Consider the following 15537-nt stretch of genomic DNA (forward strand, 5'->3'; position numbering starts at 1 on the left):
TTTTTTTTTTTTTATTAGAATAGCTGTTACTAATGGCTTTCCATAAAGGCTGTAACAATTCATATTTCCTCCAGCTGTGTGTGAAGTGCCTTTTCATTACATGGCTTCAGTAACGTTAATAACTTTGTAAGTTTTTACCATTCTAATGGTTGTTAAGTAATATCTATTATTTTAATTTGTCTTTCTCACTTTGGAGGTTTACACATTGTCATATAGCTTTCAACCATTTACATTTTCTCTTCTGGGAATTAACTATTAATATTCTATGACTGTTTTCCCAATGGGTAGCTTTGGTTTTCCTGACCAGTTCTGTGAACTATATATAATCTCACCTGCACCTGGGAAGCTGGTGACTTAAACTCACCCTACTTTATTCCCATTCTCAACTCAGCCTATTTACCTCTACTAAGCCAAGCAACCGAATGCAAGGAAGCCTCAGGTTCTATGGGAATCTCACAGAAGAGGTCCAGTAGAGAGCCTAGGGAAAGGACTAAGAAGCTAACCCATAGAAAATTTGGAACCCCTCAAATGTCTCTACCCCAGACATATGTTGACATCAGCCTGGCCTCTTGGAAACCAAAAAGGATCAAAACAGGCAGGCTGAGTCCTCCCTACTCTTGAGCAGAGATTTCTTTCTAGTTTCTTGGCAGAGGACTAGCAGCAGCTTGTTTGCTGCCTACACCTGCTACACAGCTGTCATGGTAGAAAAGGGTCAATTTCTGCTACTTTAGGACTGCCAACACAGCTTCAGTGAATAGACAGGAAGAAATAACAGCACATCTGAAGGATCCAGCAACCAGAAAGCAATATAAACTAAAAGTATCAGATCCCTAACAAAATAGAGCTGCTAGAGGAGAAATACAACTGGAACAAAGTAATATGAACACAGGATTCAAAGTGCTGTATTAAAAACTCTGGAGTCAAAAACCATTATGTATGAACCAAATATAGTAATAGGCTAAGTGGAAGAGAATAGTCACATGGAGCCCTAAATGAATTGCCTGTAGGATCTACTGGACAAACTATTTTAACACCTTGAGCAAAAATTCAAAGGAAGGGTAAAGATAACCCTTTATCTTTAAAAGGGTTCAAAGGAAGGAAAGGATAAAAATTCAAAGGAAGGGAAGGATAAAGAGTTCAAGGATGGAACCAGGAGATCTAACGTATATAGTTCTAGAAGGAGAAAAAGGAACAAATATAAGAGAGACACTTATTCTTGAGCTAAAAGCCCTGAGTATATGGGTTCAAAGGGCATGCTGAGTTCCAAGCAGGTTTGTGGTAATAAATGATAGTTAGTGCTCAACCTGCTAGGCAATATTCTAAACGCTTCACATTTATTAACTCATTGAGTCCTCAGAATAGCCCTAACAAAGTAGCTATTATTATCCCCCTTAATCAGCTGAGGGAAAAAGAGGTTAAGTAGATAGCCAGATTGTGAACCTAAGAGGTCTGACTCCAGAGCCTTGATTGAACTGCTTCAAAGTACAAAGACCTGTGTTTAAGTGTGTGCTAAAATTTATGAACTCTGAAGATCAAGATTAAAAAGTCCAGAAAGAGAACAAGTTATCAGCAAAAGCAAAAGACTGTCATCAGCATTCTCATCTGCAGCAGCTTAAGCCATAAAACTGGGAATACTTTATTACTGTGCCACTTGAGATAAAAGGACCAAAACTTCTCTAATCAGCCAAAATTTGTATTTACCTATCTGGGTGAAACAGATTTGCTGATTAACACAGTTGAGCACCTAACCCCACCCACTATGTGATGAAAATACTCAAAGAAAAGAGAAATCTAATAGTATTTAATCTTGGTCTTTTCACATGCTATTTCTCCTGCCTGGAATAACTCTTCCCTTTCTTCACCAAATACCTCAGATTCTCCTAGAAAAAGTTATCTTTTTCCAGGAAATCTTTTGCAATTCCCTGAGTGGAAATCTTTTGCAATTCCCTGAGTCTAAGTCTTTTGCTCTTCCAAAATGCTCCTGTAGCACCCAGTACTTTCTTCATTTTAGCACTTAATCATAATATCTTACAATGACCTTCTGTTTTCCCCATAAGACTGTAAGCTCTATGAGGGCAGGGGCAGACCTGTCTTGTTGACAGTGGTAGCACCCACGCCTAGCACAATATCTGCAATATAGTAGGTTGATGGTGTGACTGAATGTTGTATGTAGTCCAAATTTGCAAATCTTTTTTGCCACTCAGATTGTTCTGGTAGCTATTCAGGGAAAGGAAAGCCTTAAGTTTTTCTTCAGTGAATACATAAAGTCCTATTCAGGTAGACCTATCAGGTATGTATATATTTCTGTATTCATCTCATGACTATTTTACAGAATTTTATGAAATTCACAAAATTTCTATGTAAATGAATGTATGAAAATCCATATAGATTCCATTTACACAGGTATATTTGCAATGCATTTTACCCATGTTTGCTTCACACTTCTGTTATTTTTGAAGAACAAAATTAATAAGAAAGTATAGGGATGCATTTCCAAAGTTGGTTAAAAATTGGTCAAAAATTCAGATTGATGCTCTAAAAAACAGTATTAATTCTATATTTTTCTGTTTCTCTTCAGATTAAAGCTAAAAATTATGACAAGGTTGAAAAGGTGAGTCCTCAAATACTTTAAATTTTATATAGAAGTTTAACTTAAAACCTAGTATGTATAAGACAAATGTTAACAATAATTGAATCTAGATAGTGATTTTTTACAAGTTAATTGTAGTTACTCAACTTTTTTATATGCTTAAAAATGTTCATCATAAAAATTTTGGAAAGGAAAAGAAAATAATTATACTCCCCTGACAAATCATGAGAAGCATTTTAATTATCTGAACTGAAAATGGGGAAATTATTTGCCTTTTATTTATAAGAAGATAAATTCGTAAAGGGAGCTGAATTTGTGTTTTTAATGTTCCATTTCATCTATGTCCATACGAAATTTATTTAACTGGATTCTGATAATATATTCTTGTATTTAAAGCTATTTCAGAGATGCCTTATGAAGGTTTTGCACATTGATTTATGGAAGTGTTATCTTTCATATGTCCGAGAAACCAAGGGTAAACTACCAAGTTACAAGTAAGTGAAACCAGGATCTTAAGAATGCAAGTCATCTCCAGGCACACAGTTAATCCCACATAAACTCACACCTTCTGTTAGCTCCAGTTGGGAAGAAATATCAGGATTTGAAAAGTCAGGATTTTCTAAGAAATTAGTAACCTTGAAAAAAGTACTTCAAAGAAAGTCACTGGCCATGAGTCTTACTCTGGAGAATTGAATCGCCCAAGCCCTTTCTATACTGAAACACTGTATATTTGCAACACCAAACCACTTTGTTGGCAGACTTGTCAAATTTTTTCAAAAACCATCTTCATACTTGTGCTAGTACCACTTTTGGCAGGTCAGGTCACAATGCAATATGCTACTTAAGTGATCTAAGGGGTCTCTGACAATTATAGTGATCTAAGGGGTCTCTGACAGTTGTATTGTGAAGTTACCATCCCTACTGCAAATTATACCCACCTCCCCATCTTTGCCAAATCTAAATAATAGACCTTCTTCTGAGGTGCCATTTTTCTATGTAACTAACAGTCAAGTTATGTCTATTACTAAAATTCTGTCTTTATTGTCTTTTCCTGATTATATTTCTTGCTATGATTTTTGTGTTTTGAGACAGTTTCATCTCTGTGGTACAGGCTTGAGTGCAGTGGCACAATCACAGGTTCACTGTAACCTCAACCTCCTGGGCTCATGCGATCCTCCTACCTCAGCCTTCCAAGTAGATGGGACTACAGGCACGAGCGGCCACACCTGGCTGATTTTTTTTCTATTTTTTTGTAGAGATGGGGTCTCCTTATGTTTGAGACTCCAAACATAGCGGGGTCTCAAGTGTAGGCTAATGTCCCTAGGCTGGTCTCAAACTACTGGGCTCAAGCAGTTCTCCTGCCTCAGCTTCCCAAAATGCTGGAATTATAGGCATAAACCACAACATCTGGTCTGTTTATACTTTATTGTGTTATATTGAAGTAGAAGTTCTTTTTCCCTAATGTACCCTTTACATTTTAACATAAGTAGCATTTTAATAAAATTATACTTTCCAGATTTCTACATTTTACTTTAGAGCTAATAGATCTTCAGACTTAATGTATCATTAATAAAGGAACCACAAATTTCCACATTTGAATCTGCTATGTATAGAATTATGCAACTTAAAGGATATAAAGATAAGTAAGACATGAGCCTTATTTTTGATAAACTCACAAGCAGTAGATAAAGGAAACAATTTATGATACTGACAAGCTTAACATCAAATAATGACTTTATATACTTACAAAGATGTCTTTAATTTTTGTTTATAGAAAATGTTCAAATGTTGTTCTGATCCTGTGATCAGAAGCTACGTTTTACTTATAAGTATATTATTTATTTATTTATTTATTTATTTATAGAGACGAGGTCTCACTGTGTTGCCCAGGCTTGTCTCCAACTCCTGGCCTCAGATGATCCTCTTGCCTTAGCCTCCCAAAGCATTGAGATTACAGGAGTGAACCACTATACCTATCTTCAAATAATAATTTATGTTTCATTTTTTTTAGAGACAGCATCTTGCTCTGTCACCCAGGCTGAAGTATAATGGTGCATTCATAACTCACTGTAACCTTGAAATCCTGGGCTGAAGCAATCCTCCCACCTCAGCCTTCCGAGTAGCTAGGATTACAGGTGCACACCACCACGCCCAGCTAATTTTTAAAATTTTTATGTTTTTAGAGACTGGGTTTTGCTATGTTGCACAGGCAGGTCTTGAACTCCGGGTCTAAGTGATCCTTCTGCCCCGGCCTCCCAAAGCAATGAGATTACAGGCATGAGCCACCATGTCTGGCCTAATTGTAGATAAATTTTAATAACAAAAGAATTTAAAAACCACGTCTTTCATGTTCATTTCAGAGAAAAAATGGCTCAAGCATATGACTTTGCACTGGATAAAATTGGAATGGAAATTATGTCCTATCAGGTAGAGTTAAAACTTTTTAATATATGCACTTCAATGTGAAAATACCAAGAAAGATATTAACATTTTATTTTTATTTCTTAGATTTGGGTGGATTACATCAATTTCCTAAAAGGCGTGTAAGTATTTGTGTGTATATATACATACATATATATATATAAACAGTTGATTTAGCTAAAATATAATTTTTAGTTCTTTGAGAAATCTCCATCCATACTATTTTCCATAGAGTTGTTCTTTGGGTAGATATCCAGTAGTGAGATTGCTGGGTTGAATGAGATTTAGCTATAATATAATTGATGGCATTTCTTATACAATCTCAGGGAAGCTGTAGGATCTTATGCAGAAAATCAAAGAATAACAGCTGTCCGAAGAGTTTATCAACGAGGTTGTGTTAATCCGATGATCAACATTGAACAACTCTGGAGAGACTATAACAAGTATGAAGAGGTAAATTAGGTCAGAGTAGTTGTTTATTATAAACCAAGCCATTTTAATTTTTATGCATTGTGGATTTGTAGATTATAGCTTTTCTATATCAGTGTTACACATTTCTTTATTGATTGTAATGAAAGCACTATAATGTTTTTGCAAGGTTTTGAGAGTCTCAATATTAGTGTTATTTTTTAGAGGATACTCTGAAGAACAATAGTTCTTATAAAACTATTTTTTGTCTGCGCTAAGCCATGTCCACACATTCATACACACACATACACATTGCCATTGACCTATAAAACAGTACCTTTTGGGAATTATGTTTCCAATAGTACCTTTTGGGAATTATTTTTTAGTTGCTGTGCACCTCTATCACCTGATTACAGTGATGTGATTATTGGTTTGAATTTGTGAAGTGTGTGGCTACAATCCAAGATCTTTGTGTTATTGGTATCTGCTTTTAATAACTGAGCTAATCAATCTGAATACATAAATACACATGCCAAATAAGCTCTAGCGAAGGAAGTTCCTTGGCTGGGCATGGTGGCTTACACTTGTAATCCCAGCACTTTGGGAGGCCGAGATAGAAGGATTGCCTGAGCCCAGTAGTTTGAGACCAGCCTGGGCAAGATGGTGAGACCCCCATCTATAAAAAGGAAAAAAGAAAGTTCTTCGTATGTATATTGTGATTTCGAAGAACTATATAGGGTAGTGAAATTGTTCCCTCACAGGCATCAGCTGTGGTTTTCAAACTTTATGGTTTTTGGATTTTAAAAATTATTGAAGATCACAAAGAATTTTTTATTTTTATTTTTTTGAGACAGGGTCTTACTTTGTCACCCAGGCTAGAGTGCAGTGGCACAGTCGCAGCTCATTGCAGTCTCAACTTCCTGGGCTCAGGTGATTCTCCCACCTCAGCTTCCCAGGTAGCTAAGACTACAGGCATGCGCCACCACTCTCAAGCTAATTTTTTGTAGAGATGGGGTTTCTCCATGTTTCTCAGGCTGGCCTTGAACTCCTGAGCTCAAGCAATTCACCCGCCTTGGCCTCCCAAAATGTTGAGATTACAGGCACGAGCCACCATGCCTGACCAAAAACTGTATTTTCCAAAACAAAAAATGTAGTTAGAAGAGTGGCATTATTTTCTATTTTCACAAATCTCTTTCATGTCTAGTTTAATAGAAAACAGCTGGATTTTCACATCTGCTTCCATTCAGTGTGTTATATACTAAATGTCACGTAGCCTCTGTAAAACTCCTGTATTTTTATGAGAGACGCAAATAATGTCTTAGTATTATAATGACAACTATTTTGATCTCATGGACTCCCTGAAAGGGTCTTAGAATCCTTGGAGTACTCACTGAGTGGTAATGTTTATCTTTCCTTGCTACTTCTGTTTGTCTCTTTAAAAAGTGTTATACAACAGAACTAGTTAGAAAAGGGCTATTAGCTAGGTGTGATGGCTCATGCCTGTAATCCCAGCACTTTGGGAGGCTGAAGTGGGAGGACTGCCTAAGACCAGGAGTTTGAGGCCAGCCCAGGCAACATAGCAAGACTACGTCTCAACAACAAAAAATTTTTTTAATGAGCCAGACCTGGCAGGATACACCTGTAGTCCTATGTCAGGAGGCTGAGGCAGGAGGATTACTTGAGCCCAGGAGTTTAAGGTTCCAGTGAGTTAGGATGGCGCCACTGCACTCTAGCCTGGGTGACAGAGGAAGACTCTGTCTATAAAAAAGAAAAAGGGCTATCAAAGTCAAACCATGGCTATTCACCCAGATGAATCTGTACATCTTTTTTTTTTTTTTTTTTTTTTTTTGAGACGGAGTCTCGCTCTGTCGCCCAGGCTGTAGTGCAATAGCACGATCTTGGCTCACTGCAACCTCTGCCTCGCCAGTTCAAGGAATTCTCCTGCCTCAGGCTCCCAAGTGGTTGGGATTACAGGCGCACGCCACCACACCCAGCTAATTTTTTTGTATTTTTAGTAGAAACGGGGTTTCACCATGTTGGCCAGGCTGGTCACGAACTCCTGACCTCAAGTGATCCACCCAACTCAGCCTCCTATACAGGCATGAGCCATGTCATTTTTTTTTAGTAGAATCTTATATGAAATAATTGACCCTTTTCAAATGATTCTATCTTTAAAAGTTCCTGATAAATGGAAACTTACTGCCAGCTCATAAGACGTAAGCACATCCTCCTCAATCTTTGAAATGTATAATGTGATTGAACCTTTTTTTTCCTGCTTTTCATGAGCTGTATGAACCTTTATTAAACAAGAAATCTTTTAAAATAAAGAATTTAAAGTTATTTAGTAAATGAATAAATTAACTGTATTGTGCTAATTTTTAAGAAACTATACTTAATTTTAAAATATTTTTGTTTTTTCTAGGGTATCAATATTCATTTAGCTAAAAAAATGATTGAAGATCGGAGTAGAGATTATATGAATGCTAGACGTGTAGCAAAGGTATGGAATTCCATCCATCTATTTTAATGATTATTATGAACCTGTTGTTTACAGCAGAGCTTTCCCTGTCTGGTATTACTTTTGATATTTTCAATCATTAGCAATCTTAACAGCAATTAATTGCAAAGTCTGAGGAGATGACATATTTGAAATGAAATATCTCTTTGTACGAACAAAATATAATAAATTGGGTTTAGAAGAAATTATTTTATAAAATATGGAAACAGGACATAGAGATAAGACTCTACTTAGAATTGATGAAGTAATTCTTTTCCCTCTCTTATTTGGGTTTGTCTGAATATTGTATTATTCTGTGATCTAATAACATAGCTCTCAGTGACACATTTTGATTGTGTGCATACCTTTCCATTCATTGACACTCTTAGAAGTTAGGAAAAATAGCCTATTAATATAAACTACTGAAATTGTAGAAGACAGTTTCTCCAAAGATGGCAATAATAAATGCCACCAGATCTTCAATTCTATTGATCTGTCAACTCTTATATCCTGTAAAGTAACCTCCTAGATCACTTATAGAGAGGGTCCATGGGTGTTTTGTTCACCCACTCCTCGGAACCTGTTCTTGAGTGGATAATACTCTCATCTTTCTCTCTACTCTTAAGTAGTTTTCAGATTGTATTAACAAAGTGGTATTTGGAAAAAGTAGGCATTTTGAACAGTCTTCCAAACTGATCTACCCCATCCCCCATACATCTGAGTTGTTCCTGGCTCACCAAAGAATTCTAAATGCTTGTTGTCTAGGAATATGAGACAGTAATGAAAGGCTTGGACCGTAATGCTCCCTCGGTGCCTCCTCAGAATACTCCTCAAGAAGCTCAACAAGTAGATATGTGGAAGAAATATATACAGTGGGAAAAGAGCAACCCTCTTCGTACAGAGGATCAGACCCTTATAACAAAAAGAGGTAACAAGATTAACCCTCATGACTTCAGTTACATGTATGTTAGGCCACTTGGTATCCCCATAGGTTACCAAAACTTTTTTACCCATAATCTTTTTTTCTTTTGTTCTTCAGATTCAATAATTCCTATAGATCTATCTCCATATTCACTGAACCTTTGTTTTCATCATATGCAGTCTGCAATTAAGCACATCCAGTGAATTCTTTATTTCAGATACAATATTTTTCAGTTCTATAAATTTCCATGTTAGAAATTTTTTATTTTTATAGTTCTTTTTTATGGTGTCCATTTCTTAGTTGAGATTCCTTGTTTGTTCATTACCATCTTTTTCTTTATATCTTTGAACATATTTATAACAGTAGTTATAAAGTCTTCATCTGCCAATTCCAACATCTGGGCCTTCAACCACCATGGAGTTTATTTTCTTTGATTGTTTTTTCTCTTTGACTGTGGTTTACATTTTCCTATTTCCTGTTTAAATTTTTTCTTTTAGATATTGTACGAAGGTACAAATGAAACATTGTAAAGACTCTAGATTCTGTCATCTTCCTCTGAAGAATGTTTTTTTATTTTAGCAGGAAGTTAAGTATTACTGTCAGATTACTTGGACTTTGTGGAGGCTTGGTTTTATACTATGAAGACAGATCTGTTTTAGTTTTACCCTTAATCTCAGATTAAATACTTTATTCTCGGGACATAGTCTTTACTCCTAAGACAATGAAAAGTCTAAGGTATTTGCCCCAACCATCTAATCGGATGGGACTCAAATTCTAAACTTCATCTCCCTTAGTTGCTGAGGTATCTATTCAACTCTTTCCGCCTTCCAGCTTTGTTTTCTGCTGGTCTGGTTGTATCCTTTCCTGTGTGTGTACATTTTAGGGATCAGGTGAGGATTTGAGAACATTTATGCCCAGATTTTCAGGCTCTGGCTTTCTCCTTTTGGGGATGTCTCCCCTCAATGTCCAGCTGCTCTCATAGGCCAGAACTCCATGTTACTTCAGGACAGTATGACTGCAGCATTTGACTTGAGTTCTAGCTATCCCAGAAGTGCACGACATGGGCATGCGCTTGAAGGGAAAAGCCATATTAAATGTGGATTTCACCTAGTGGTGTTCTACCTTTTTAAGGGCTCAATATCCTGCTTTCTGCTTCTTTTGGTCATTTCCAGTACCTTTAGATAGTTGCTTTTGTATTTGTGTTTGTTTATAATTTTTACTTGCTGAGGGTTGGTCTGATACAAACTACTATGCCAGTGCCAGACTCTTAATTTGGAGCTTTATGAATTCCTCAATCTTGGCTTGCTGTCTTACTTGTAGGTCTTTGCAAATATTGTTTCCTTTGCCTGCGCCATTTTTGTATCTACCCCATCCTTACGCCACTTCATTTATTTGCCTCTGACCAGCTTCGTCCCTTCTTCATGTGTTGTGTTACATGTCAGTTCCTTAGTGAAGCCTTTCTTGAGTCCCTAAACTATGTTAAGTTCTCTTGCTGTAAGTTTTCAGAGTATACTATACTTTCATCATTATAATACTTTTGATCTTTGCTTTCTGTCTATCCTCCCCATTTACTGCAGACTTCTTGAATACAGGAAGTCTTATTCACTTGTATATTCACAGTGCCTTCCACATTCCCTGTCATATAGTTGGTGCTTGGTAAGTATTAACTTAGGCTGGGTGCAGTGGCTCACATCTGTAATCCCAGTACTTTGGGAGGCTGGGGTAGGAGGATTGCTTGAGCCCAGGAGTTCAAGACAAGCCTGGGCAACATGGTGAAATCCCGTCTCTATACAAGATTTTTTTTTTTTTTTTTTTTTGTGAGATGGAGTCTCGCTCTGTCACCCAGGCTGCAGTGCAGTGGCGCAATCTCCGCTCACTGCAAGCTCGCCTCCCGGGTTCATGCCATTCTCCTGCCTCAGCCTCCCGAGTAGCTGGGACTACAGGCGTCCACCACCACACCCGGCTAATTTTTTGCTTTTCAGTAGAGACAGGGTTTCACCATGTTAGCCAGGATGTCTCGATCTCCTGACCTCGTGATCTGCCCGTCTTGGCCTCCCAAAGTGCTGGGATTACAGGTGTGAGCCACCGCAACCGGCCACAGATTTTAAAAAATAAGCCAGATGTGGTGGCACACACCTGGTCCCAGCTACTTGGGAGGCTGAGACAGGAAAATCACTTGAGCCCAGGAGGTCGAGGCTGCAGTGAACCATATTTGTGCCACTGCACTCCAGCCTATGTGACAGAGACCCTGCTTCCAAAAATAAAAAAAATTAATAAGTGATGGATAGATGGAGGGAGCTTAGATGGATGATGGTTTTTATTTCTAATTATCATTGATTTTTGAGGATCCTAATTTGGTTATGATACTTATATTGATAGTTTTACAAATAATTATTATTTTAATTGAATGTTGTTTGTTAATTTCTTCCCTTAGTTATGTTTGCTTATGAACAGTGCCTGCTTGTGCTGGGCCATCACCCTGATATTTGGTATGAAGCTGCCCAGTATCTTGAGCAGTCAAGTAAACTGCTTGCAGAAAAGGGAGTAAGTGTTCCTTCCCTATCCCCACTTTGACATTTTTGTGGTTTTGATATAGCAATGATTTACTGAAAAATATAACTGAATTTTGGTAGTAAAGCATAAGTATTGAAAATTTAAGCTTACGTTCATATGAATCTTAGTGACACTCATATAATTAGATCGCCTTAGAATTAAAATAAACTGGCAGTTTTTTAACATATTAAAGTGATGAATCATTTAGAGTATTTGCATGGTTATTTTGTAAGTTAAACTACTGAAGGGAGTTTTTGGAATTTTTTTAGAATCCAGAAATGCATATGTGTTTATGTATGTGTGTGTGTGAATACACATATGTGTGTGTACATATATATATGCTTTCTTAGACACATATAAATAAATAAAATGGATGTAACTATTAATTTTATTCTCTCACAACTATATTAGAATTATTGAAGATGAGCTTTCTTTTTTTTCTCCTAGGATATGAATAATGCCAAATTATTTAGTGATGAAGCTGCTAATATATATGAAAGAGCCATAAGCACTTTATTGAAGAAGAATATGCTTCTTTATTTTGCATATGCAGATTATGAAGAGGTAAGTAAAAATGTTTAGAGCCTTCTTATAATTCAATTTTTTACTGCAGGACTGAACTTTTTTTCTGGCTGGTTGTTTGCCAGGCATATTGCTTTTGGTAGACAGAGATGATGCCAAATGAACAGTTATTAGTTGTCAGCTTATACTATATTTATGCTCAATGGAGATGCCATTGGGGGTGGGAGGTTATAGCTTTTGGACTCCTTAGAGCTCAAATCCTGCTTATTTATGACCATATGTTGATACTCACTTCTTCTCTACCACCTTAGAGTCGCATGAAGTATGAAAAGGTTCACAGTATATATAACAGACTTCTGGCAATTGAGGATATTGACCCCACCTTGGTGAGTAACTTTACAGATCTCTTTTTTCCCACCTTTACAGTCTTATCTAACAAAAAATAATTTAAATTTATATACAGTAAAATTCACTGTTTTTGTTGTATAGTTCTATGAATCTTGACAAATAACATTGAGTCATGGGATCACCACCACAATTAAGATAGAAAACACCTCCACCACCCTCCAAAAATTCCCCCTTTTGTAGATATAACCCTTCCCTCTGCCCTTACCTCTGACAATTACTGATCTGTTTTCTGCTAGAATTTCTCTTTTTAATGCAGCAATATAAAATAGATACAGAGGCACCTTCTCTAACACTTTCTTTGTGATCATGGTTTGAAGCCACTTTATGCCACGGAATTGTTGCTTAATAAATATTTCTTTTTAAATGAGGCAGGAGAAACCAACATCCTGGGAAGAAATTAGACTGAAACTCACTTTATTCTAAATCCTGCTCTATCATAGTGGTTTTCAAAGCCCCAAGTGCAAAAGTGCAGTTGTGCTCTCCCATTGGGAGAGGAAGGGGACAGGCTTGTGGGTGTGTCTTCAGACCGTCTGCCTCAAGTCAATTATAGCTACACTACTTTTTCTTGTTAATGATTTATATTGGGATTCCACTGCTATAATTCCTACATTTATTCATCATCTTATAATTCATTCCACAAAGATATCTAGCAACTATATTGCTGAAGTCTATGCATTGTGCTAGACTCCAGCAACATAATGACAAACTAGATAAAATTCCTTTTCTTGAGGAACTCATAGTTCATCCATCCATCCATTCATCCATTCATCCATCCATCAAAACTGAATAACATAGCTAGACATTATCAAAACTGAGCAAACTAGGACCCTACTAATTAGTCATTTGTTCACTAAACAAAACTGCATATTCATGATGTGCTGGACATCCTGTAGGTGCTGGGTATAAAATGGCTCATCGTTTATCCATGAAGTTCTATTATATGTTGTTTGGAAAATAGAGTAGTGGGCTTTTAAAAAGAAACCAAGAAAATATGAAGTTAAACACGTATTGCAGGCTGGGTGCGGTAGCTCATACCTGTAATGCCAGCACTTTGGGAGGCTGAGGCAGGCGGATCATGAGGTCAGGAGATCGAGACCAGCCTGGCCAAAATGGTGAAACTCCGTCTCTACTAAAAATACAAAAATTAGCCAGGCCTGGTGGTGAGCGCCTGTAGTCCCAGCTACTTGGGAACCTGAGGCAGGAGAATGGCTTGAACCCGGGAGGCGTAGGTTGCAGTGAGCCAAGATCGTACCACTGCACTCCAGCCTGGGCAACAGAGCGAGACTCTTGTCTCAACAAAAAACATGTATTGTAAAACATGCTTGTATTAAACCAACTCTTGAGTTTTTTAGATATTGGCATTGATTAATGAAGTATGTTCTAGTAGTGTCACACTTTTCACTCTTAAACTTTACGTATTCTAGAATTAGATAATGGTGATGATTGCACAACCTTGTAAATATATTTAAAACCACTGAATTGTAAAGGGTGAATTTTGTGGTATGTGAATTATATCTCAATAAAAAACAAATTAATTTGCATGCATCTCTTAATACCAGAAAAAAATTAGCTTGTGGATTTAAATAGAATATTATCTAAATTCCTACTTTCTAATTTATTGGGTATTGAGGATTGCTTTCTTATACAGGAAACATACTGCCTAACTTATAGAACACAAATACTTTCTTTTGCATAGGTATATATCCAATATATGAAATTTGCACGGAGAGCAGAAGGCATCAAATCTGGAAGAATGATATTTAAAAAAGCAAGAGAAGATACCAGAACCCGCCACCATGTCTATGTTACTGCAGCACTCATGGAATATTACTGTAGTAAGGTAAATACTGAAATACCGGTGTAAAGGTAAAACAACTTCCTTCATCTGAGGTTCGTAAAAGGTGGTTTTAGCTTCTGTCATTAAGCTTTTATTGCTCCATTTTGTAAAGGCAGTCTAAGTGTATCTGTGTAAAATTATATGGAGCATCATCCAAATCCCCAACTACCTGCTAATTTATGCTTTATTAATCACTATATTTCTAATTCATGCTTTACTAATCATTATATTAATGACTAGTGATTTCTAATCACTAAACTCCTTTGAATAGTTTCTAGCTCAGCAATTTTTACTTAACATGATTTTGTTTTAATTCTTATGTATTTTGTCATATTTAGGTGTAATTTTAATATTCTTTTAAGTATTTTATCTCACATTTCATGGAAATCTGTACTTTATTTTCTTTACTTGTAGGACAAATCTGTTGCCTTTAAGATTTTTGAGCTGGGGCTAAAAAAGTATGGAGACATTCCAGAGTATGTCCTGGCCTATATTGACTATCTTTCTCACCTCAATGGTAGGTTGATTCTAGAATCTATATGGTTAAACCATCTGAAATTATGTTGCTAGATTTCTTCCTTCTTGAATGTATTATAATTTTGACATAGCAGACAGGCACTTGTTAGGCACTCAAGACATACTTGAGTATAACCCTGAATATATTTACTGAGCAATGGTAGATGCTTTTTGACTCTGCAGAACTGTCTTTACAGTAAAGTAGCATCAGTAGTGGGATAAAGCTTCAAAGTCAGAGTCAGGAGACATAGAGTTGTTTATATTCATCTCTGATGACTCTGGGCAAATCATCTCCTGTTTCCTGGAAGGAAAACAAACAAACAAAAAACCCTCTAGCCAACAAAGCTCAAACTCAAAAGATGCCCAAATAGTAAAGTAGAACACTTCGAGGGTACTGGGGAAAAGATTCAAAAAGAAACATTTTGGTTTTTAGTATTTATTTCCCTATTCTGTTGTATGAATAACACTGGCCATCCTTTACTGAGTTCCTACCATGTACCAGGCACTGTGCTAGGTAATTCATATATGTATATCATTTAGTCTAGTTAACTGCAGTCCACAATATGTAATTTCTTAACAAAAAAAGATGTAGTATAAAAGTTGGTTTTTTAGCTAGGTGTGTGGTGTCGTATGCCTGTAGTCTCAGATACTTGGAAGGATCACTTGAGCCCAGGAATTGGAGATCGCAGTGAGCTGTGATCATGCCACTGTACTCCATGTAGCCTGGATGACAGAGCAAGACCCTGTCTCTAAAACATATTTAAAATAAATGAATAGACCAGGCATGGTGGCTCACACCTGTAATCCCAGCACTTTGGGAAGCTGAGGCAGGCAGATCACCTGAGGCTAGGAGTTTGAGACCA

The 15537-nt window shown here is 36.8% G+C and overlaps 1 protein-coding gene across 2 annotated transcripts in view; it reads left to right on the forward strand.

Annotated features, from left to right (window-relative positions):
• The window catches only part of CSTF3 (cleavage stimulation factor, 3' pre-RNA, subunit 3, 77kDa), a 93291-nt gene that overhangs the window by 66718 nt on the left and 11036 nt on the right, over positions 1-15537 (forward strand). For both annotated transcript variants that reach the window (XM_011965567.1, XM_011965568.1), the window contains exons 4-15: positions 2579-2611; positions 2987-3084; positions 4951-5017; positions 5099-5133; positions 5338-5464; positions 7842-7919; positions 8682-8844; positions 11273-11382; positions 11839-11955; positions 12225-12299; positions 14018-14161; positions 14573-14675. In XM_011965567.1, coding sequence (XP_011820957.1) covers positions 2579-2611; positions 2987-3084; positions 4951-5017; positions 5099-5133; positions 5338-5464; positions 7842-7919; positions 8682-8844; positions 11273-11382; positions 11839-11955; positions 12225-12299; positions 14018-14161; positions 14573-14675 — 1150 coding nt within the window. The remainder of the gene's footprint in view (positions 1-2578; positions 2612-2986; positions 3085-4950; positions 5018-5098; positions 5134-5337; positions 5465-7841; positions 7920-8681; positions 8845-11272; positions 11383-11838; positions 11956-12224; positions 12300-14017; positions 14162-14572; positions 14676-15537) is intronic.

The sequence above is a fragment of the Mandrillus leucophaeus genome, unplaced genomic scaffold (genome assembly GCF_000951045.1).
Source record: "Mandrillus leucophaeus isolate KB7577 unplaced genomic scaffold, Mleu.le_1.0 Scaffold73, whole genome shotgun sequence".
Classification (NCBI taxonomy): domain Eukaryota; kingdom Metazoa; phylum Chordata; class Mammalia; order Primates; family Cercopithecidae; genus Mandrillus; species Mandrillus leucophaeus.